This window comes from Anomaloglossus baeobatrachus, chromosome 1 (genome assembly GCF_048569485.1).
Source record: "Anomaloglossus baeobatrachus isolate aAnoBae1 chromosome 1, aAnoBae1.hap1, whole genome shotgun sequence".
Classification (NCBI taxonomy): Eukaryota; Metazoa; Chordata; class Amphibia; order Anura; family Aromobatidae; genus Anomaloglossus; species Anomaloglossus baeobatrachus.
The window spans coordinates 632,610,640-632,634,180 of NC_134353.1; the positions used below are offsets into that span (position 1 = coordinate 632,610,640).

The 23,541-nt window shown below is 46.4% G+C and overlaps 1 protein-coding gene across 1 annotated transcript in view; it reads right to left on the reverse strand.

The window, feature by feature from the left end:
* Window positions 1–1,689: 1,689 nt before the first annotated feature.
* The window catches only part of LOC142246155 (myosin-6), a 33,647-nt gene continuing 11,795 nt past the window's right edge, over window positions 1,690–23,541 (reverse strand). Inside the window, exons 14-37 of the mRNA XM_075319187.1 lie at window positions 22,784–23,093; window positions 22,636–22,706; window positions 22,405–22,492; window positions 21,982–22,099; window positions 21,771–21,894; window positions 21,499–21,635; window positions 21,117–21,372; window positions 20,749–20,991; window positions 20,492–20,668; window positions 20,261–20,406; window positions 19,874–19,964; window positions 19,278–19,667; window positions 18,618–18,863; window positions 14,500–14,696; window positions 13,864–14,047; window positions 13,622–13,787; window positions 4,687–4,811; window positions 3,949–4,257; window positions 3,647–3,850; window positions 3,338–3,463; window positions 2,958–3,233; window positions 2,765–2,860; window positions 2,539–2,673; window positions 1,690–1,783 (exon numbers count right to left, since the gene is read on the reverse strand). Coding sequence (XP_075175302.1) covers window positions 1,760–1,783; window positions 2,539–2,673; window positions 2,765–2,860; window positions 2,958–3,233; window positions 3,338–3,463; window positions 3,647–3,850; window positions 3,949–4,257; window positions 4,687–4,811; window positions 13,622–13,787; window positions 13,864–14,047; window positions 14,500–14,696; window positions 18,618–18,863; window positions 19,278–19,667; window positions 19,874–19,964; window positions 20,261–20,406; window positions 20,492–20,668; window positions 20,749–20,991; window positions 21,117–21,372; window positions 21,499–21,635; window positions 21,771–21,894; window positions 21,982–22,099; window positions 22,405–22,492; window positions 22,636–22,706; window positions 22,784–23,093 — 4,239 coding nt within the window. The 3' untranslated portion in view covers window positions 1,690–1,759. The remainder of the gene's footprint in view (window positions 1,784–2,538; window positions 2,674–2,764; window positions 2,861–2,957; window positions 3,234–3,337; window positions 3,464–3,646; window positions 3,851–3,948; window positions 4,258–4,686; window positions 4,812–13,621; window positions 13,788–13,863; window positions 14,048–14,499; window positions 14,697–18,617; window positions 18,864–19,277; window positions 19,668–19,873; window positions 19,965–20,260; window positions 20,407–20,491; window positions 20,669–20,748; window positions 20,992–21,116; window positions 21,373–21,498; window positions 21,636–21,770; window positions 21,895–21,981; window positions 22,100–22,404; window positions 22,493–22,635; window positions 22,707–22,783; window positions 23,094–23,541) is intronic.

Consider the following 23,541-nt stretch of genomic DNA (forward strand, 5'->3'; position numbering starts at 1 on the left):
ACTGTACAGACTTTTCAGTAAGCGCCAACATTTTTGAGTTTAAAATCATTTTTTCAGTTGGTCTTGTATAATAATCTAATTTTTTGAGATAATGACTTTTGGCTGTTTTTTGACTGTAAGCAATAATCATCATTAAACATTAAACAAATAATCATAAAACATTAACAGATATAAACACTTGAAATAGATCACTCTGCTTGTAATCACTTTATATACTGTGATATATGCGTTTCACTTTTTGTATTGAATTACTGAAATAAATTAACTTTTTGATGATATTCTAATTTATTGAGATGCACTTGTATGTGAGAAGTGCTGGTCTCTACAGGGCTGGTTATTTTGTAATAAAAATGCCATTTCACTCATGTAACGTCTTTAGTAGTGTTGAGCGGACCCGAACTGTAAAAGTCCGGATTTGCGCGGTTTCAGCGTCCGATCCGGGTCCAACCTGTACCCGGGAATCCGGCTGCACGATCCGGGTTCGGGATTTTTTTTTTCTCTCTCTCTCTCCTCTCCCGGATCCGCTCCCCATTGACTTACATTGGTGCCGGATTCCGGATCGGATCCGGACTTCTGTGACAACCTGCAACAGATCCGCCGGACCCGGAATATTAGCAATACGCTCAACTCTAGTCTTTAGCTATAAATGGGTTTTGCAGTAGGACTTCATGAAGCATTCCCAATCATTACTTTATTAGCTGAGCTGTGTAAATGTGTGTAGTGTTAAGGGTGCTTTACACGCTGCGACATCGCTAGCACGATGTGTGTGCGATATTGTGTGATCGCTGCCGTAGCGAACATTATCGCTGCGGCAGCGTCACATGTACATACCTGCTCTGCAACGTCGCTGTGACCGGCAAACCGCCTCCTTTCTAAGGGGGCAGTTTGTTCAGCGACGTCACAGCAGCGGCACTGAACCGCCGCCCAATAGAAAAGGAGGGAAGGAGATGAGCGGCCGGAACATGCCGCCCACCTCCTTCCTTCCTCCTTTTTCGGTGGTCGGAGGTAAGGTGAGGTTGTCGCTTCTGCGGTGTCACACACAGCGATGTGTGGTGCAGCAGAAGCGATGAACCACATCGCTACTGAGCAGAAAACGATATTTTGTTTTAGAACGACCTCTCCATGACCACCGATTTTTCCCTCTTTTGCGATCGTTTACGGTCGCTCAGAGGAGTCACACGCTGCGATCTCGCTAACGAGGCTGGATGTGTGTCACAACCACCGTGACCCGACGATATCTCCTTAGCGATATTGCAGCGTGTAAAGCCCCCTTAAGCGTGTTAATATACTGACCAATCACCATTTCCCCCAGTTTGCAGTGCAACTACCCTTCTCTTCTCACCCATGCAACTGCAGTTCTGAGGGGTGAGCCAGAAATAATTTATAAAGTATAAGCCTATGGAGCATTCCAAGGTGTCCTCATAGGCTTACATTGACCCTAGTGTGATCCAGTGAGTCTGAAAAGATGCCAGGCTAGGGAGAAGAAGACTGGAGCAGTTCTGTAGACCACTCAAGATGCAAACAAGCAGTTGTGCAAAGAACAATATCTGGTTAGGGCTACATAGATTGACATACTGAACCGTCTGCCTATTTTAGGAAGATGGAGCCATTGTTTACAAAGTACAACACAGGAGTAAATGTATAAAGAAAACAACTCTAGTGATTGAGGGTTGCATTTTGCATACACTCTTTATTTTAGCTTTGTTTACATGGTATGTACAGTAGTTTGATCAAATATGTAGAGCCCATGGGAACAGGTCTACTCTTCATCATGGAGTTTTTGCTGTGGAGACAGAACACAAAAATAAGGTATATGAGATGATTGTGAAACTTTAAATACATCAAGTACATAAATAAAATAATTTACAATAATGCCAACTAGAGTTGGTGTGAATCGGCTAGTCTGTCGGCTATGACAGTAATATGTGACTGCTGGATGGGTGCCGAGAATCACTTCCTACCTGCAGCATCCATGGCCCTTTTTTTTTTATTTGCCAACGTGGCTAGTTGTGAAATGTGCATCATGCTACAACGGTGACAATACACCAGGTTAGTTAATATAGTAAATCAAAAGAGAAGCCAGGGATGCAGTCAGTTAAGAAGTGGTTCTTAGAGCTCCTGTCCGGCAGCTACAGATTACTCTCTTGGCTAATGGACCAGGTCCTGTGAATTTATTTGCACCAACCATAATGCCATCATTAATGTGAGTTCTTATGGTCCTTTTGGCTTGTCAATAGAACTGTCATTCAGATGGACCTGTTTTGGTTTATGAAGCCATGATAGATCCTTTATACCTCACTCTAAACTGATGGATGACAAAATATGGCCACCAGTGGGTCGATTATCATATACTAATTGTCTTTGTTTTCCAGGTAGAAAATAACACCATTGATGGTTGCATAATTAGGAAACAATAGCAACATGAACCACTGTAGAAAATAATAACATAAAGGAGTCATTTGGCTTTTATTTTCATGAGTCTTAGCGATGATAACTAATTTAAAATGTACCAGAGTTATAGAGAATGACATCACTGACCTTGCCTCCTACATCTCTGCTTTTGGCTCTCAACTTGTTGACTTGGGACTCTGCAATGTCTGCACGTTCTTCAGCTTCATCAAGCTCGTGCTGGACTTTACGGAATTTGGATAAGTTTGTGTTGGCTTGTTCCTCCTATAGGTAGAATCCAAAAAATAGGTTTTAATAATATAACACATAACAAATGTGGACGCCTGGACCAGTTTGGGTGAATGAATGTACTTACAGCTTCTTCTGCTTGTCTCTTATAAGCTTTAACTTTAAGTTGCAGCTTATCAACCAGGTCTTGCAGACGAGCCAAGTTCTTTTTGTCCTCTTCAGTCTACAGAGGTGAAGGACAAATATATAAAAATATATACATTGAAAATTTTACATGAACCTAATTCAAAGTTCAAAAAATGTTAATCTTTATAAGATACCTGGTAGGTGAGCTCTTTAATGCGTCTCTCATACTTTCTCACGCCCTTTACAGACTCTGCGTTGCGCTTCTGCTCAGCCTCCAGCTCATTGTCCAGTTCCCGGACTCGAGCCTCCAGTTTCTGCAGCTGCTTCTTACCACCTTTCATGGCAATCTGCTCAGCCTCATCCAGACGCTGCTGGAGATCCTTGATAGTTTGCTCCATATTTTTTTTCATTCTCTCCAAATGAGCACTGGTGTCTTGCTCCTTTTTTAATTCCTCTGCCATCATAGCCGCCTATCATCAGTAAAAAATGTATAAAGCATTATTAATTTTGAATCAATATTTTTGCCATTATGACATGTAGGTCACAAAGATATGAATATTTTCTCTCTACATACATCGGTAATTGCTTTCTTGGCCTTTTCTTCTGCATTACGACATTCCTGAACCGCCTCTTCAACTTCAGTCTGTAGTTGGGAAATATCAGACTCCAGTTTCTTCTTCTGATTAATCAGGCTTGTGTTCTGGTGGGATTATTAGATACAAAAAGGAAAAACTTTGGAATTAGAAAAATAAACATATGTAGCTTTATAAATAATACAAGTGGGGATGTTGAAGTTGTTCCAAGAATTTACGGTTATAAAAAAGAAAACCCTATAATAAGCATGTGATTTAGGTACAGTGAGGTATTAAGGCTTCTTTCTGACCTGTGAGTGCAGAAGTTGGACTCTCTCACTGGTTTCTATTAACTCCTGCTCTGCTAGCTTGCGTCCTCTCTCTGTCTGCTCCACCAGAGATCGCAGTTCCTCAAGTTCAGCTTGGAGAAGCATGTTTCTCCTTTCCACAATTGCAATATTTTCTTTTAAGTCTTCATTAGCCCTCAGGGCATCATCCAGTTGAATTTGACTGTCCTATGAAAGGTATCAATAACTAGTTAAGAATATGTATCAATTTATGATTTAATTTGGTTATAAACAAACATTCATAATGTCTCCACAAAACAACTTACTTTAAGACTGCTGTGTGCCACTTTCAAGTGTTTGTGGGCCTCAGATGCAGCACGATTGGCCTGACTAAGCTGAATCTCCATTTCATTAAGGTCTCCTTCCATCTTCTTTTTAATCCTAAGGGCCTCATTACGACTTCTTGTCTCTGCTTCTAGTGAGGTTTGAAGTGAGTCCACCAAACGCTGGTGGTTCCTCTTGAGTTGTTCCATTTCTTCGTCCTTCTCTGACAATTTGCGTTCAATTTCAGACTTTACCTGGTTGAACTCAAGTTGAGTGCGTAAAATCTTCCCTTCTTCATGTTCCAAAGAAGCCTGAAAAGGAATTTCAGAAATGACTAGGCTATAGTCATTTGAAAAATTATTTATCAAAGCTTTCATGACAGAATTCTGTTGTAAAAACTTTGAAAAGCCACAAAATGTTGCTGCAACTCAGAGTTGCATCTAAATTTTGCAACTTATGGTTGTTTCACAACACTTTTTCCCAGCTCTGATCAATTGTGTGGAGTTAGGTGGGGCATGACGTTACAGTTCATCTAATTTATAATGAGTTGTGGCGTTCCCAACACTCCAGTTCCTGACTGGAATAACATTTCTGGTATAGCGCACAGAGGTACATCCGACTTGTTACATGTTCTAGATTAATGAAGAGGTATAGACCTATTCAAGAATAAGGAGCGTCTAACTCCAGAATGTTCCCTCATCTAGACCGACCCTAAATCTTAGTATCTAAAAAAAGCTCACCTCGGCTTCTTCCAAAGCAGATTGAAGTTCCATTTTCTCCTGTTCTAGTTGTTTTCTAACTTTTTCCAGTTCATGTATGCTCTTTCCACCTTCTCCAAGTTGCTCTGTTAGGTCTGAGATTTCCTCTGTGAAACAAATCCATATTTGCATTGAATTAATGCTTTTCACAAGCCCATGCATTGTTAATTAAGAAGAACCAATCGCTCAATCATTGCTTTTATTAATCATTGCAACCTAGAATACCATATTAAAACTGCAGTAATTGTCTGAAGGTTACACATTAGAAAGCTGTTGTCCCAACAGCTATCTCCCCCATACAACTCATATACATGCAAGCTCAGTTTGGCCCATTGTGCAAGTTTTGTTTAGGAGAGAAGGGAGTGTTAAGCATCCCATACACATTAAACTAATGTGGGCAACAATGTAATGTTTATGGGTATTAAGCATCCAATATGTCTGATTTAGAACTGCTGATCATTTTCTTCTCCTTGAGGTAAGCCACTGCCAGACATTACTGGCAGCTGCTCTGCTATACAGAACACAGAAGCGTTCAGCGGAGCAAAGCTTCCCGTGTGTAGAGAAACAGTCAAGATACCTGTTTTCTCAATGATCAGCTGAATCATCATTTGGCTGATAGTCATCTAAGGCGTATGAGGGGTTTAAGCCACTCTGAGACACCTTTGGTAGCAGCTTATGACTCGCCCACCCCAGGGCTATGGGACACCCGGTGCCGGGCCGGACTAGTCCGGTGGTAGTCAGTGGTGGCTGGGCCCGGCTCCGTGGCCCTGGTGGGTGTCAGTAGAATATGTGGCTGATGACTTTAAGTTTGTATTCGTGACGCCACCTGTGGTATGCGGCTATTAAGCCGCCGCTGCTGTGTAAGGCCTCCGGGGTGATGAAGTGGCAGCAATGGTGATACTGCTCCCCACAGGTGGAGCGGTGCCCCGGGACACAGTTGGTGCTTGTGGAAGTCTATGGTGTTGTGTGACTAACACGGTGCAGGGCCGACAAGCAATGAAAGAAACAGGCACAAACAGTAGTCTCTTTACCTTCTCCTCTTTTACTCGGCAGAAGTTTAGTCCAGGGAGACCGTCACAGATGGTAAAGATGGTCCGGCTGGCCTGGAAGTGCCTGGGGTGATCTTTGGCCAGTTGAGTATGAGGCCTACTCCCTATCTTCCTCTGCTGTTTTAGGACACTGCACTTTGAGTTCGCAATTGCCCTCTTGCTGCTGGGACTGGTTGTTCGTCCCTGTTTCTGTGTGGTAGACTGCGCAGGCCCTCTCTGGTGCTTCTCTGTTGGATTCTACACCGGGCCCTTGGAATGCAGCTGTACCTTCAGATTACTTCTGGGCCAGGGGGCTTGCAGCTCTCCTGCCCTCCGGATTCAGCTACCAGGGATGGATTTTATGCCCTGGCAACCACAGACTCCGATGTCCGAGTCTCTGCTGTGCCTCTCTGCACCTCTTGCTTCACTGGGCCAAGCTATCCCAGCTCTAGGCCCCAGTTCTACAAGGCAGCACTACTCTGTGTCTGTCCTCCTTCACTCCTGTCTACAGACTAACCACTACTTCCTCCCTCCAGCCAGACTTAAGGAACGCTCCCTGAAGTTTCAGGTTCAGAGCTCCCCCTGCTGGCCGGAGGGAGAACTGTGTTGGGTGTTAACGTACTGGCCAATAGATCTCCCAATTACCTCCAGGCTCAGCATTAACCCTTTGGGAGGGCAATGCTGTTGTGGCGACCAGGTCCTGGGGCGCCACACTCCCCCTTAGTTAAATTCAGTACTCCCGGACTGTAGAAACAAACATGACATGTTAAAACATTTCATCCCATTATGGGAGGCGCATTACTTGAACGTTACAACCTTAAACATTACTATAAGAGTCCAGTGTGGCTCCCTGCTGGGTGTCCATTACACTGCTCCATGGGGGACCCGCCGCGTTCAAACCCCCAACGTAGGCTCTGGGCGTGCGTCAGAGCATTGATGACCCCACTCTATGCACGCCGGACGGGTTTTTCTTCAGGGGTGTTGAGCACACTGGTGCTAACTATGAACAATTTAGGTGCTGGCCACCCATAGTCCAGTGGCCCAATTGTCCATTTTCGCAATCAAAGAAAAAGAAAAACATTTTGTACACAACATGACAGACATTTTGCATAACTATTTACATTCTAATAAGTACTCTTTCCCTTATACAGTTGACTCTCTATACCTTAGAGGGGGTTGTCCCCGGGTGCTGCGTTGAGACCTGCGTAGCTCTGGTGTTTGCCCCTGACTACTTAGTGTGTCTTCTACCTCAGCACTACAGGTAGGCCTAACCCCAATAGGTAAGCGTGATGATTGCCTATGTGGTCCAAGAGTCGCCAAGGGTATGACAGGTTCACCACTGACAGGGGGTTGATCCTCCTGCTCCACTGCTGGCGTGTCATCTCGTGTTGGAGCAGACGGTTCTTTAGGTGGATTCGGAACCTCTTCTGTTTCTGGCTCGACCAACTGCGGAAATGTCAAAACTGGTACCACTATGGCATTGTTTATTCGGGTCCAAGTTTTGGGGAATTTTCCAAGGATTGTTTGGATCATCTCCCCCTCTTTCTCTTGACTTTGGGGACTTCCTTGTACTTCTTCCATTTCTCTTTGGATTCTGCACTGTTCAGGGCATGCTTTCAGGCGGTCTCGAGAGATTGCTTGATAGGTCTTGCCTTCATCCTTGCTTATGAGGCATACCTTACTGTTGTCAAAGTTGGAGGGGATAATGGTGTAGGGCTCGTTTTCCCACTGATCATCCAATTTATGCGTCCTCCGCTTCTTCTTGAGGACTTGTTCTCCAGGTGCTAAGGGAGTTGCTGGGGCTGTTTGATTGTAATGCTGCTCTTGTCTCGTTCTTGCTTGAGACAGGGCCCTCTCTACGCATTCCTGGACCTTACGGTACCGCTGCTGCCGCTCTGTATCCCAATCTTCCATTTCTTGAACCGCCTCAGGTGACACAGTCCCCATCTCAAAGTCTACAGGTAACTTGCCAGGTCTGGCTCGCATCAGGTAAGCAGGGCTGCAGTTGGTCGAATTTACCGGGATATGGTTGTACAAGTCTACCAGATCTGGTAACTTTTCTGGCCATTGGTTCCTTTCTTCCAAAGGTAGAGTCTTGAGCATGTCAATAACCACATGGTTCATCTTCTCGCACAATCCATTGGTTTGGGGGTGGTACGGTGTGGTTCTGATTTTCTTACAACCGTACAGGTTACAGAACTCTTGGAACACTTCTGCCTCGAATGCAGGACCCTGATCAGTCAGTACCCTTTCAGGGTAACCGTGAGGTCGACAAAAGTAGGCCTGAAATGCTCTCGCTGCTGTTCGGGCTGTCTGGTCCTTCACGGGCACTACTACCAGGAAACGAGAGTAATGGTCCACAATGGTGAGGGCGTACACATAACCTGACCGGCTTGGTGTTAACTTCACGTGATCCAGAGCCACCAACTCCAGGGGCTGCTTTGTGACAATTGGCTGTAGGGGAGACCTCTGGCTAGCATCATCTTTCCGCCTCAGGTTACACGGACCACAGTCTCGGCACCACTTCTCGACTGTCTTTCTCATGTTCACCCAGTAGAACCGATCACGGAGTAGGGTCTCCAACTTCTTCCACCCGAAGTGTCCTGCATTATCGTGATAAGCTGCTAGGACCATTGGAGCATCCCTCTGCGGAACCACTATCTGCCAGACGAGTTCATTCGTTCGCCAGTTGACATATCTCTTACAGAGCTTGCCTTGATAGGTGAACAGCCGTCCCCTCTCCTTCCACAACTGCTGGGCTTCTTCTGGAGCATCTGGGCCAAGATGAGTCTCAGCTTGTGCTAGCTTTTCTTTGACCAATCGCACGGCCGGGTCACCGTTCTGCGTCTCTTCCCAATTATGGTGGAGTAATGGGTTGACCGAGACCTCGTGCTGGCTCGAGCGCTTCACTCCTACAGCATGCTCACACTGGGACACACCTTGGTGATGGAAAGCCGGTAACTCTATTTCTTCGAGTTCATCCAGGTCTTCTCCAGACTCGGGTAAGTGCGGCATTCTGGACAGCGCATCAGCATTGCTATTCTTCTTGCCAGCCCGATACTTGATGGTAAAGTCAAAGTTAGACAGCCGGGCCATCCATCGCTGTTCCAACGCACCTAACTTGGCTGTGGCCAGGTGTGTCAACGGATTGTTGTCCGTGAAGATGGTGAACTTAGCCGATGCCAGATAGTGCTTGAAGCGTTCAGTCACTGCCCAAACAATAGCGAGGAACTCCAGCTTGAAGGAACTGTAGTTTTCTGGATTCCTTTCTGTGGGTCGTAGCTTCCTACTGGCGTAAGCTATCACCTTCTCTCTGCCTCCCTGCACCTGGGACAGAACTGCTCCCAGTCCCACGTTGCTGGCGTCTGTATACAGTACAAACGGCTGGCTGTAGTCAGGGTAGGCCAGAATCTCTTCTCCCGTGAGAGCCCCTTTCAGCCGGACAAAGGATGTTTCTAGTTGGCTGCTCCATTCAAATGGAGGGCTCTGCTTCTTAGCCTGATTTGGCTGGCCCACCAGGAGATCTTGAAGGGGCGCTGCTATCTTGGTGAAACCATCAATGAACCTTCGGTAGTAGCCCACCAGCCCAAGGAACTGCCGCACCTCCTTTACCGTGGTGGGTCTTGGCCAGTCCTTGATTACGGTGACTTTCTCTGGATCAGGTGCCACACCTTCCGCGCTGACCACATGACCCAGGTACTGTACCTTTGGCTTCAAGAGGTGACATTTGGACGGCTTTATCTTCAGGCCGTATTTCGACAAGGACTCAAACACCTCTGCTAAGTGCCTCAGGTGGTCTTCATACGTCTTGGAGTAGACTATAACGTCATCCAGGTACAACAGCACGGTTTCAAAGTTGTGGTGGCCCAAGCAGCACTCCATCAGCCTTTGGAATGTCCCTGGCGCGTTGCAGAGCCCGAATGGCATACAGTTGAACTCACAGAGGCCCATTGGTGTCGTGAATGCAGTCTTCTCTTTGTCCGCCTCTGCCACGGGAACCTGCCAATACCCACTGGTGAGATCCAAGGTGGAGAAATAGTTAGCTGACTTTAAGGCTGTTAGTGGCTCCTCTATTCTGGGCAGTGGATAAGCATCTTTATGTGTAATGCGGTTAATTTGCCTGTAATCTACGCACATTCTCATTGTACCATCTTTTTTCTTTACGAGCACTAGGGGAGCTGCCTAGGGGCTACAACTATCTCTGATAACCCCAGCCTCCTTCATTTCCCGTAACATTTCTTTGGCACGCTGATACTGTGCGGGGGGCACAGGGCGGTATCTCTCTTTGATGGGATGATGATCACCCGTGGGGATTTGATGTTTAACCCCTTTCACCTGGCCAAAATCTAGGGGGTGTTTGCTGAAGACCCGCTCGTACTCCTGTACCACCCGGTAAACCCCATGCTTTTGGTGTGAGGGGGTGGAGTCGGTGCCCACATGTAAGTTTTGGCACCAGTCTTCCAGCTGCCCCTTGGAGCCATTGTCTTCCGCCTGGTCGGACGGGATCAAGGGTTCCACTGCTTTAATGGTATTGTTGCTGACAGTGTACAGTTTTGCTACAGTGGCGTACCGGGGCAATTTGGCCTCCTCCTCCCCACAATTCAGGACACGGACGGGCACTCTCCCCTTGCGGACGTCTGCTACCCCTCTGGCTATCAGGACTCCCGGCCTACTGTCTGAATACACCGGTTCTACCAAGGCATGGTAATCCTGACCCTTGAGGCCTATTGCTGCCCGACACCATATCAACATTTCACTTCTTGGGGGTATTGCAATGGGGAGCGGGTCACTTACCCTCACACTGCCAATTTCTCCTCCGGCCAGCTCTACTTGCTGCCTCCTCATCAGGGCTCTGATCTCCCTCTGTAGGGCACGCTGCTGCCCGGAGCTGGCGGTTTCAGACGCCTGTTGCAACAAAATGATCACTTCGGCAATACAATTTTCTATCACATTGGTACCAATGGTTAGCAGTGGTTCAGATTCTTTGCGATCTATATCTACAATTATCATCCCCTGACATGGCAATTCTACCCGCCCCACTTTAATGGTTACTTCTTTGTACCCAATTTGGGGTAAGGGCTGACCATTACTGGCCACAATTGTTAAATCATCATCTGGGCCATGGTCCATGTCTGAATCAGCCCAATATCTTTTGTACAGTTTGTAGGGGATGGTTGTTACCTGGGACCCCATATCCAGGAGGGCATTCAAAGGGATCCCATCCAGCACAATAGGAAGGACCGGGCGTCCTCCCACATACTTGCTGCGGCTGGGGGTTGAGCCGGGCTTCCTCACACCTGGGGGTTGGCTCCTGGCCCCAGGCTTGGCCCATTTAAAGGACAGCGTCGTGCAATGTGGCCCGCCTGGCTGCAGAGGCGGCAGATCGGTTGTCCCGTTGAATCATACCGGTCTGTGTCTCTGCCTCGGGTCGGCGGAATCCTCCTCTGTCGCATCCAGGGGACGTCATCTGGGCTGGAGGCCAACTCGAGTCTTGCAGGCGATGGGGTCACTTGTAGAGACTGCACGGTCTTGGCCAAGGCAGCTACAGTCTTGGTCAGCTCCTGGACCTGCTGTCTGAGCTCTGCAGTGGGGTCCTTATCCAGGGACTGCGCCTCAGCCCCTGCAGCGGCTCGTGTTGCAGGCACCACCCCGGGGTACGTGATAGCAAGAGGCCGGAGGGATACTGGGTCATTCGGTGTAGATTCTCTCAGTACCCGGATGGCCTGGTCCTTAAACTTTGCAAAGTCCAGAGCAGGGTTCTGCAGGACCATGATACGCAGCTGTGTCCTGTGGGCATCTGACAGGAACCCTTCTATGAACTGCTCAGTTAGGAGTTTGTGTTCTTCACGTACACTCTCTGGGTCCACCTGTTTAACTGCTTTCAGGGCCTCCTGCAAGTTTAGGGCATAGTCCCTTATGCTGTCTGTGGCCCGTTGCTTGCACCCAAAGAATCTCATCTTTATCTCTGCTGCGGTGCGGGTGTCAAAAGTACTCTTTAGCTTGGCCAATATCTGGGTTACTGTCCCTTTTATCTGTATCAGGCCAGGACTTCACTTCACGTTGGGCTGCGCCGGCTAGCTGTCCCATTAATATGCCCACCTTCTGGCTCTCAGTCAGAGGATACACCCGGAACAAGCTGTGCAGCCTTTCCCTGAAGTCGCTCAAGGTATGGGACTCCCCGGAGTACTGCGGTAGCCATTCTGCTCCCGGGATGTACGGCATTGTGATCGGCATTACCGGCGCTGCAGCGGGGGCTGGGGCGACGGCGACTGGGATTGCTTCGGCTGGTGCTGCGGCGTCTCGGGCTATGGCAGCCACCTGCTCTCCCTCTGAGTCGGACATCTTCCTCCCCCTTAGTGAACCTTACCAGGCTCCGTTCACTTTTCAAATTTCCTTCCGGGTCGTGCGGGGTTAACAGCGCTCTGCTCTGATGGCGCGCTCCCTTCGCGCTCTTTGTCAGGCACGCCCTCCTTTTTCCTGCGCTCGGCGAGGCTAATGGCGGCGGCGGTTTGCAGACAGTACACAGTCTTTTAAGCACAATTCCTGCAGGCGCACAGTACCCGGTGTGACCGGGCACGAAATCCTGTTCGTGACGCCAAAAGTTGACTCGCCCACCCCAGGGCTATGGGACACCCGGTGCCGGGCCGGACTAGTCCGGTGGTAGTCAGTGGTGGCTGGGCCCGGCTCCGTGGCCCTGGTGGGTGTCAGTAGAATATGTGGCTGATGACTTTAAGTTTGTATTCGTGACGCCACCTGTGGTATGCGGCTATTAAGCCGCCGCTGCTGTGTAAGGCCTCCGGGGTGATGAAGTGGCAGCAATGGTGATACTGCTCCCCACAGGTGGAGCGGTGCCCCGGGACACAGTTGGTGCTTGTGGAAGTCTATGGTGTTGTGTGACTAACACGGTGCAGGGCCGACAAGCAATGAAAGAAACAGGCACAAACAGTAGTCTCTTTACCTTCTCCTCTTTTACTTGGCAGAAGTTTAGTCCAGGGAGACCGTCACAGATGGTAAAGATGGTCCGGCTGGCCTGGAAGTGCCTGGGGTGATCTTTGGCCAGTTGAGTATGAGGCCTACTCCCTATCTTCCTCTGCTGTTTTAGGACACTGCACTTTGAGTTCGCAATTGCCCTCTTGCTGCTGGGACTGGTTGTTCGTCCCTGTTTCTGTGTGGTAGACTGCGCAGGCCCTCTCTGGTGCTTCTCTGTTGGATTCTACACCGGGCCCTTGGAATGCAGCTGTACCTTCAGATTACTTCTGGGCCAGGGGGCTTGCAGCTCTCCTGCCCTCCGGATTCAGCTACCAGGGATGGATTTTATGCCCTGGCAACCACAGACTCCGATGTCCGAGTCTCTGCTGTGCCTCTCTGCACCTCTTGCTTCACTGGGCCAAGCTATCCCAGCTCTAGGCCCCAGTTCTACAAGGCAGCACTACTCTGCGTCTGTCCTCCTTCACTCCTGTCTACAGACTAACCACTACTTCCTCCCTCCAGCCAGACTTAAGGAACGCTCCCTGAAGTTTCAGGTTCAGAGCTCCCCCTGCTGGCCGGAGGGAGAACTGTGTTGGGTGTTAACGTACTGGCCAATAGATCTCCCAATTACCTCCAGGCTCAGCATTAACCCTTTGGGAGGGCAATGCTGTTGTGGCGACCAGGTCCTGGGGCGCCACACTTACCTCCAGGGAGAACAAAGGATAAGATGTTTTAATTCAAAATACCGATCTTTATCTAAAGAGTTAAGAGGCCCCGATACACATCATGAGGTCAGCTGGTATTGTCAAAATCAGCAGGTTAAATTGTAATGTGTATGGGACCCTTTAAATGGAATTTTATTTAAAGTTAGCCTATATGATTATTAGGAAGATTTTAATCGCATTTTTATTACAACTCACCTTGGAGGTTTTTATTCTCTCTCTTTAAAGTTTCAAGATGCTCCAGGGACTCCTCATAAGCATTCTTTAGCTTGAACAACTCAGTGCTAAGTGTACGAGCTTCTTTTTGAGAAGACTCTAACTCAGTCTGACACTCTTCAAATTTCTGTTTCCACTCTGCTAGGATCTAAACAACAAGATGCTTATTACATAGGTACCATAACAAGTTTCCCAGGGTTTTCTCATTAGTTGATTATAATCACCTTATCAAAATTCCTTTGTTTTTTGTCCAGCGCAGCAGATGCAGCATTTGACCTCTCCAAATCGACCATCAAGTCCTCAATTTCATTCTGCAAGCGATGTTTTGTCTTCTCAAGAGATGAACATTTTGCATTGACAGCCTCCACGGCCTCTTCTGCCTCTTGAAGCCTTTGTGCCAGTTTCTTCCTATGAGAAAAGGTGTAATGACATAGATTTTCAGATTGGGCGTCTAAGCAAATTTCTAATCGAGATGGATAAATGAGAAAACATCACACATGCATATTAGCAGGCATCGTGCATTATTTGACCCACCTTTGCAGCTTCGAATGAAGAAGAGCCTTCTAACAAACAAGCTTTATGCTCGTCTTATACAGAAGCATGAAACATAATCCAAGCAAAAAGCTTCTCTGTTGAAAGGAATTTTAAAGCTGGGATGCATTCAGACACTTGCCTATGTTAGAGAAGCAGTAGATTACTAGAACAATATCGGGATGGAGCCAAGCAAAATTAAACAAAATAGCACACAACAGCCAAACCAAGGAAGCATGTAATGATGGTTGGGTTCAAATAAATAAGTCCTGTTAATTCCATATAAACTGTATTATCAATGCGCTAGTCACGCAAATCATCTCACTCACTTGGCCTCCTCTAGCTCCTCAGTCCTTTGAATGGCATCCGTTTCATATTTGGTTCTCCATTGGGCCACTTCTGAATTGGCTTTAGACAAAACTCGTTGCAACTCAGCCTTGGCTTCTTGTTCTTCTTCATACTGCTCTCGGAGCAGGTCACAGTCATGGCGAGCAGACTGAAGAGCATGGGCTAGAGCATTTTTAGCCTTTACAGAGAAAATTAGAAATTACATTACAAGTATAAACTAAACTAAAATATATATATATATATATTGTGAGACTGTGACCGGGGTTATCTATGACGGCCGGTATGTCTCGCCCAGGTTGTGCTCACTCCATGATAGAAAGTAAATCCACTATAGGGTTAATGCTGTTTCCCTACAGGCTTAAGGAAGGGTTAAAAGGAAACAGGAACGAGGGCAGGTGTGCCGGGTGTGGGGGAAGTGATCAGAACTTCCTGAGCCCTCTGCTGGAGAGGCACATGTATTTTGTTATGGACTTTTTGTTTGGACATTAAACACCGTGTGCTGTGAACCTTGATGCCTGGATCCCGTGTCTTCTGCTGCGCAGCCGACCGCGCTACCTCACATATGGTGGAGAATGCGGGCATGACAGCCGGTGAGGTGTAGCATCCATCCCTGGTGACCCAGCTGCGCATGTCCTGGATTCGAGCGGCTATACTACAGCCCAAACCCGGCGACGCCATGGAGGACATACTAAAGCATTTGGCTCAGGCTAATGCACAGCAGCAACAGACCAATGCACACCTGCTCCAATCCTTGCAAGTGCAGGAAAAAAAACTCCAAGAACAGTTGGATCAGGCCAATGCACGTCAGCAGCAATCCTTGCAAGTGCAGGTCAAAATGCACCAAGAACAGATGGAGCAGGCCAATGCACGTCAGCAGCAATCCTTGCAAGTGCAGGACAAAAGGCACCAAGAACAGATGGAGCAGGCCAATGCACGTCAGCAGCAAGCCTTACAATTGCAGGAAAAAAGGCACCAAGAACAGATGGTTCTCCTGGCCAAGTCGATCCGTGCCGGACCGGCAGCAACAACCCCGGGACCGGGTGACGACGGCAGCGTCCGGAAAGCGGTGAGACAAGCGTTGCAAAAGATGACCCCGGGTGATGATGTGGAAGCGTTCCTGGCGGTGTTTGAGCGGGTGGCCGAGCGGGAAAAGCTGCCGACCCCGCAGTGGGCTGAGGTATTGTCGCCCTATCTGACGGGGGATTGCCCAAGGAGATCCTTACGGATCAGGGGACCCCATTCATGTCTAAAGTGACCAAAGAGCTATGCCGGCTACTCCAGATCAAGCAGTTGCGTACGTCTGTGTATCATCTGCAAACGGACGGTTTAGTCGAGCGTTTCAATAAAACCCTGAAAACCATGCTAAGAAGGGTGATTTCAAAAGACGGGAAAGACTGGGATATGATGCTTCCCTATTTGATGTTTGCCATACGAGAGGTGCCACAGGCATCCACGGGGTTTTCGCCTTTTGAATTGTTATACGGGCGACATCCCCGGGGATTGTTGGACCTGGCAAAGGAAACATGGGAACAAGAGCCCACCCCCCATAAAAGTGTGATTGAACACATTTTGGGTATGCAGAACCGCATAAGCGCGGTCATGCCAATTGTGAAGGAGCACTTACAGGAGGCTCAGGCCACGCAAAGCGGCCGCTACAATAGACAAGCCACCGTGCGGACCTTTAAACCCGGGGATCGGGTGTTGGTATTGATCCCCACGGCGGAGAGCAAATTCCTGGCTCAGTGGCAAGGCCCCTACGAGATAAAGGAAAGAGTAGGGGTGGTTAACTATAAAGTATTGCAGCCCGGTAGGCGGAAACCTGAACAAATATACCATGTCAACCTATTAAAACCTTGGCAGGAACGGGAAAGCCTGATGGCTGTTTTTTCCCCACCTCCCTCCTCTTCGGGTCGTTCACATCCGGCTCCAGCGACCTCCGGAGAGGACGAACCGGAAGTAAGGATTGGAGAAGCCCTCACCAAGCAACAGAGGCGAGAGGCCAGACGGTTGGTTCAGCAGAACCCCGATGTCTTCTCCGAGCTGCCCGGTAGGACCAGTCTGATACGACATGATATTGTCACCGAGCCCCACCTGAAGGTACGCCTGAAGTCATACCGGGTGCCGGAGGCTCGACGACAAGCCATATCAGAGGAAGTAAAGACAATGTTACGCCTGGGGGTCATCGAAAAATCCCGGAGTGAATGGGCTAGTCCGATTGTCCTAATACCAAAACCCGATGGCTCCTTAAGGTTCTGCAATGACTTTAGGAGATTGAACGAAATATCCAAGTTCGATCTCTACCCCATGCCCCGGGTGGATGAGCTGATTGATAGGCTGGGACAGGCGCGATATTTTACCACGCTCGACCTGACCAAAGGGTACTGGCAGGTGCCACTAACGGAGTCCGCCAAGGAGAAAACAGCTTTTGTTACGCCGGAGGGTCTCTTCCACTATGTTGTCTTGCCTTTTGGGTTACATGGCGCTCCGGCCACGTTCCAGAGGTTGATGGACTTAGTGCTGGAACCCCACCAGGCGTATGCATCAGCGTACCTGGATGACATCATTATTTACAGCTCCGATTGGCAGACCCACTTGGAACAGGTACAAGCGGTGGTGGACGCGCTTCGAACAGCCGGATTGACAGCCAATCCCAAGAAATGTGCATTGGGACTCACGGAAGCCCGCTACTTGGGCTACGTGATAGGCCAAGGAGTGATTAAGCCCCAAATTAACAAGGTTGAGGCGATCCAGAAGTGGCCTAGACCCCTGACCACGAAGCAGGTTAGGGCCTTCCTGGGTATCATGGGGTACTACAGGAGGTTTGTAAAGGATTTTGCGGGACTATCAGCCCCCTTGACGGACCTTCTCAAAGGCAAGAAGTCCGTCATGGTGCGGTGGACTCCGCAGGCCGAGGACTCCTTCCGGGCCCTGAAGGGGGTCCTGTGCGGACAGCCCGTTCTGGTCAACCCTGATTTCCGGAAGGAGTTCATAGTACAGACTGACGCCTCGGAGGTCGGCCTGGGGGCAGTGCTGTCTCAGGTGGTTCAGGGGGAGGAACACCCCGTCACCTTCTTGAGTAGGAAGCTCACCCCTCCCGAGCGGAATTATAGCGTAGTGGAGAAGGAGTGCCTGGCGATCAAGTGGGCCTTGGAGTCCCTACGCTATTACCTGCTGGGACGGCAGTTTCGCTTGGTGACGGATCACTCTCCACTGGTCTGGATGAGGTCCGCCAAGGAACGGAATGCCCGGGTTACCCGGTGGTTCCTTTCTCTGCAGAACTTCCGGTTTACGGTTGAACACCGGGCCGGTAGGTTGCAGGGCAACGCCGATGCCTTGTCCCGCGGCCCGTGCTTGATGGCTGGAGTTCAACCCCGCACGCTTGAACTGAGGGGGGGGGGTATGTGAGACTGTGACCGGGGTTATCTATGACGGCCGGTATGTCTCGCCCAGGTTGTGCTCACTCCATGATAGAAAGTAAATCCACTATAGGGTTAATGCTGTTTCCCTACAGGCTTAAGGAAGGGTTAAAAGGAAACAGGAACGAGGGCAGGTGTGCCGGGTGTGGGGGAAGTGACCAGAACTTCCTGAGCCCTCTGCTGGAGAGGCACATGTATTTTGTTATGGACTTTTTGTTTGGACATTAAACACCGTGTGCTGTGAACCTTGATGCCTGGATCCCGTGTCTTCTGCTGCGCAGCCGACCGCGCTACCTCACAATATATATATATATATATATTTCTGCTACAGTTATATATCTGGAAAAAATTGTAAATTGTGGTGCCTATACACCGTTAATAGCTGTCTGAAAAACAAATGTTATTCCTGTCCTCCTGTCCCATATACAGGTACACTTGGTTTAACCGAACATACATGTTTTTCCATTTGTGACACTTCGAGTAGCAATTTATCTTCCCTGAGAACAAAAGAATTTGTCGTCGAAATTTAACATCCACCATCACCAATCATTTTTTGCCATGACATCATCTGTTAGGGGAGAGTTAGGAAGTGAGGAACCCATACACTGTAGGCTGGTTCTACCGATATTGGCCAATTTTGTCCATCTTTGCTGTAATGTGAATGGGCACAATAAGGCACGTACCTTGGACTCTTCCTCCAATTGTCTCTTAAGGTCTTCCAACTGTTGAGTGTAAGTTTGTTTTCCTCGTGTCAGCTGAGACACTAATGCTTCTTTCTCATCTAGTCTACGTGACAACTCCCCATTTTCTGTTTGCAGTTTTGCCTTCTGTGACATAAAGTCATTCAGTGATCTTTGAGCCTCTTCAAACTTGGTCCGATGCTCATTCATTTGGTCTTCTAAAGTGCGGCACATCTTTTCTAAGTTGGCCTGTGTACAGACAAAGTCATAAAAATATATAAATAAAATAAAGGCATAAAAATATATTTCTAAATATCTTAAATCAGAACAAATACAGTGTAGTACATTAAAACGCACAGGACTAAGCACATAAAAGTCGTTGTTTTGACAAATGGTCTTTGTAATATTCCTAATATACATATATAATGTACTTTGGTCTAATTTAATCATTCATTTTCATACAGTTCTCAATATTATCATATTAACAACTGGTTCTAAACTCCATTTTTGAGAGCCATGCTTTAGGCAAAAAAAATGCTTACATAGATGCAAGCATATTTTTACATACATTATTGATAGAACAATAATACATTTTCTGAGTCAGAAAGGAGCTATAAAGCCTAGACAATAAATAGATTTGAAATTTCAATCTCCATGTCTCACCTTGCCTTTTACAACCTGTTCCATGTTGGATGCTACATCATCTAGCTCAAGTTTGAGCTCACTCTTCTCCTTTTCTAGTTTCTGTTTAACCCTTTGGAGGTTATCAATCTGCTCGCTGAGTTCAGCCACAGAGTCTGCATGCTTCTTTCTTAGCGTAGCAGCGGTGGCCTCCGATTGCAGAGTGGATTCCTCTAGATCTCTCCTGAGTTTCTGGAACTCTGCCTCCCGCTTCTTGTTAAGTTCAAGCTGCACAGAGGTGGCTCCTCCGGCTTCTTCTAAACGCTCGCTGATTTCCTCCAACTCTCTGGACAGGTCAGAGCGAAGCTTCTCTACCTTAGCCCTTGCTGTTCTCTCTGCTTCCAGTTCCTCCTCCAGCTCCTCAATACGTGCCTTAGGAGAGGCGAATATATACATGCATCAATTATTTGCAAGTTAACAAATAAACATCTAAATTAAATAAACATAAAAAATAATGATATCCTAGTCAATCAATGTATCTTAAAACTATGTTGCTATAACTTTGTAAATTGTTTTTCAAATCATATTGAGTCAGTCGACAAGCAAACTGAGGATACGGTTAATATGTCTGTCTTTACCTGGTGTTCTTTCAGTTTCTTTTGTAGTTGCATGCCCAATAATTGCTCATCTTCAATTTTGCTGCATTGCTGACTAATCTCAAATTCTTTCCTGCAAGAGATAATGATATATTACTGTATGTATATCAGAGGTGGACATACTATATCATTGGTATAATCTGTGCAGCTGCACAGAAGCCCAAGATGTAAGGATAGCACTACCAGCTACAAAGCAGGTGGAATTGTGCATTATGACGAGATATTGGATTGCTAAGAGCTCATATACTGTTCCTGCACAGTGGCCTTCTTCTCTCTGTGTCTACTAGTGATATACATGTAATGTAGGAAACATATAAAGACTACTTGCATGTTTGTAGTGTAACTGAATTATAATGAAATCAATCTTACTTCTTCAACTTCTCCTCAAGTTGTTGTTTGTCATTCTCAAGATCCATGACATTCTCCTGTGTCAATTTTAGATCACCTTCAAGTTTACGCTTAGCTCTTTCTAGATCCATTCTTACTTTCTTCTCCTGCTCCAAGGATCCTTCAAGCTGTGGAGAACAAGCAGTTAGTGACCACATTCAGCTTCTTGTCCTCTTACTATTTTTGAATTTTTAAATGATTTGTGCAACTTACATCATCGACCTGCTGTTCAAGTTTGGCTTTTGATTTAGTAAGAACATTGACTTTATCTTCTTCCGCTTGAAGGTCATCAAGGGTTTGCTGGTGAGCCTCTTGGAGAGCCTTTTTCTCTTTAGTAAGTTTTGCAATAATTTCATCTAAACCTGCCATTTCTTCAGTCAGGTTCTTGACCTATAAAAAGCAAATATGTATATCAGAAAAAAAGTAATAAGTAAAAAAGAAAAATGTGGTGGCCCAAAAAAGGTGATCACCTTATTTTCTGTGGCATGTTTCTCCTTTTCTACTTTAGCTAAGGTAAGTTCTAAGTCATCAATATCCTTCTTGAGCTCCGAACACTCGTCCTCCAGCTTCCTCTTCTTAGCAGTGAGTTCTGCATTCATCTCCTCTTCATCTTCCAGCCTTTCTGTCTGCTCTTTTAATTTGGCTTCTAGCTGTATTTTACTTTTGATTAGCTGGTCACACCTTTCTTCTGAATCATTTAAGTTGTCTTGCTCCTGTATTATATGTAGAAACAATTTTTAATAAGTTTTCCTAGGAAGTCACATCATCTTATTTCCTGTAAACTACATATTAGTATTTTTTCCCCCATATTTTTATACTTTTATATTTTAGTACGTACAGCTTGAACTTGCAGTTGCAGATCATTTTTCTCTTGCAGCAAAGATACCATCTTTTCCTCAAGTTCCTTGCGTCTAGTATCAGATTTTTCCAGGGCTTCTTTCAACCTCAGGAATTCTTCCTTCATGTTAGCCATTTCTTTTTCTGTCTCTGCGCTCTTCAGGAGAGGCTTAATCTTAAAGTACAGCTTCATCCAGGGCCAATTCTTGACTCCCATGAAAGCACGAATATTCCATTGAATTACCAGGAGAGCATCTCTGAGATGTAACAACACAAAGTAAATTGTAAAGCACATTAACATTTATTATATAAGTCCTTCACATGTCCTACAAAAAAAATATGGAAACTCATTGCTGCCTTATTATTCATATGGTTTAATTCACCTGCGCTCCAAAATCTTCTTAAACTCCCTTCTCATCAGCAATCCTCGAGATTGTGCTTGAATTCGAGTAATAATTCTAGAGAGTCTCTCATCTCTCATTTCCTCCAGGAGACCCAAGAGACCAGCTTTGAAGAACACCTATAAGCAAATTGGATACAGTAGTCGATATTTCAATGAAATGATAATGTTATACCATGCTATCATTCTGTTTGAAAAATAATTGCATTTAATAGCAAAAATATTACTATTTTTAAAATGTTATTATAGAATCACCTTTGTATGTCCAAACTTGTACTGAGTGTGATCAATTTCCAGTGATCCTAGAAGCTTTTCTGCTCCTTTTCTGCTATCTATGAACTGCCCTTCAGGAATAGCTGCAGGATTCAAGATACGGTAACTATAAAGAAAAAAAAGAATTTGTGAAAAGGTTAAATTACGTGTCTTTCTTAATTCAATATAAAAGATAACAGTATCGTCAACCTACCGCTGTCTGAAGTCACCATAAAGGATCCTGTTGGGGAATCCTTTTCTACAGATTCTGATACCTTCTAGCACACCATTACAACGGAGCTGGTGCATTACCAAAGGATTGTCCATCTCACCTGCAAAATTACCAGCCACACAGTGTAAGTGCTAAAGTAATGAAAAAGGCCATATATAGTGCTTAAATGGGTTTTTCCAATTATAAACATTTCAGAAGTGGTAAATATGTTAGCTCATTGACAGTCTAACTGCTAGGATCCCCACTGATCACATGATTAATACACAACAAAACTTTTATCCCTCAATAACATGTCAGTGGTAGGAAGTAGTGGTATAGACCTGCGGACTATCCATCAATGAGGTTGACATACCAAAAGCTAGTATAGTACTGTACACAACCAAAGCATATTCAATTTAACATTACCTGGAGCCTTCCTTTCATTTGGGATGATACAGCGCACAAAATGTGGGTGAGTGGTTTTCAAGTTGGTCATTAATTTGTTAAGATTCTCCTGTTAAAATAGAATGGGTGATCACAAAATAGGTATTGCCTACAACACACATCCTCTAGGCTCTTCGGTAATCACAGATATCGTAATGGAGACATACATCATAATGGAGTTTGAAACTTGATTGTTTCAAACTTGATCCTCACCCTATGCAGAGCAGATACTGTCTGGAAGGAAGAGCCCTTTTTCTTTCCACCTTTTCCCTTGCCACCAGTGTCTGTAAGATGATGAGATAAACATACTATTGGTCTTCACTTATGAACAAAATTAATCATTGAATGCGGAATATACTACCTGAGTCGGCACCAGCATAGTTGGCAAACAGATGAGCCAGCAGCTTGAGGGATGACTTCTGGTACAGCCCCACCACGGTCTCATTCAATGGGTCCTTGTTCTTCTCCAGCCAGCCAAGAATGTTATAGTCCACAGTACCAGCATAGTGGACCAGAGCAAAGTGAGCCTCAGGCTTCCCTTTGATGTTCCTTGGTTTCTGGAAGTTGTTAGACTTGCCCAGGTGATTATCATAAAGTTTTGCCTTGAAGGTCGTGTCAGAGGCTTTAGGAAACATGCACTCCTCTTCGAGGATGGACATGATACCCATAGGCTGTGGAGAGAAATAGTCTATTGTAACTTTTGTCAATCAAGGAACACTTTGCAAGTATATGTAGATACAGAGAATAAAAAAATTAAAAGGATAAGGTAAATATATACATATTAGAAAATTATCACTCTTCTTAATGTCATTAAAGGGAACCTGTCATCAGAAATTTCGCCCAAAAGCTAAAAGATTCCCCCTCTGCAGCTCCTGGGCTGCATTCTAGGAAGGTCCCTGTTATTATTGTGCCCCATGTGAGACCAAAATAAAGCCTTTATAAAGTTCTACCTTTTTGTATGCAGCTTCTGTAAATCCGTCACGGGGGCGGGCTCTCTGCCGTCCGTTATTCTGCCTCCTGGTCCTGTATGCCGCCCCCATCGCTCCTTTCCATATCTGATGCACCGCCCACTGCTCCAGCCATCCCCGCGCATGCCCAGTGCCAGTCTCACGGGACTGA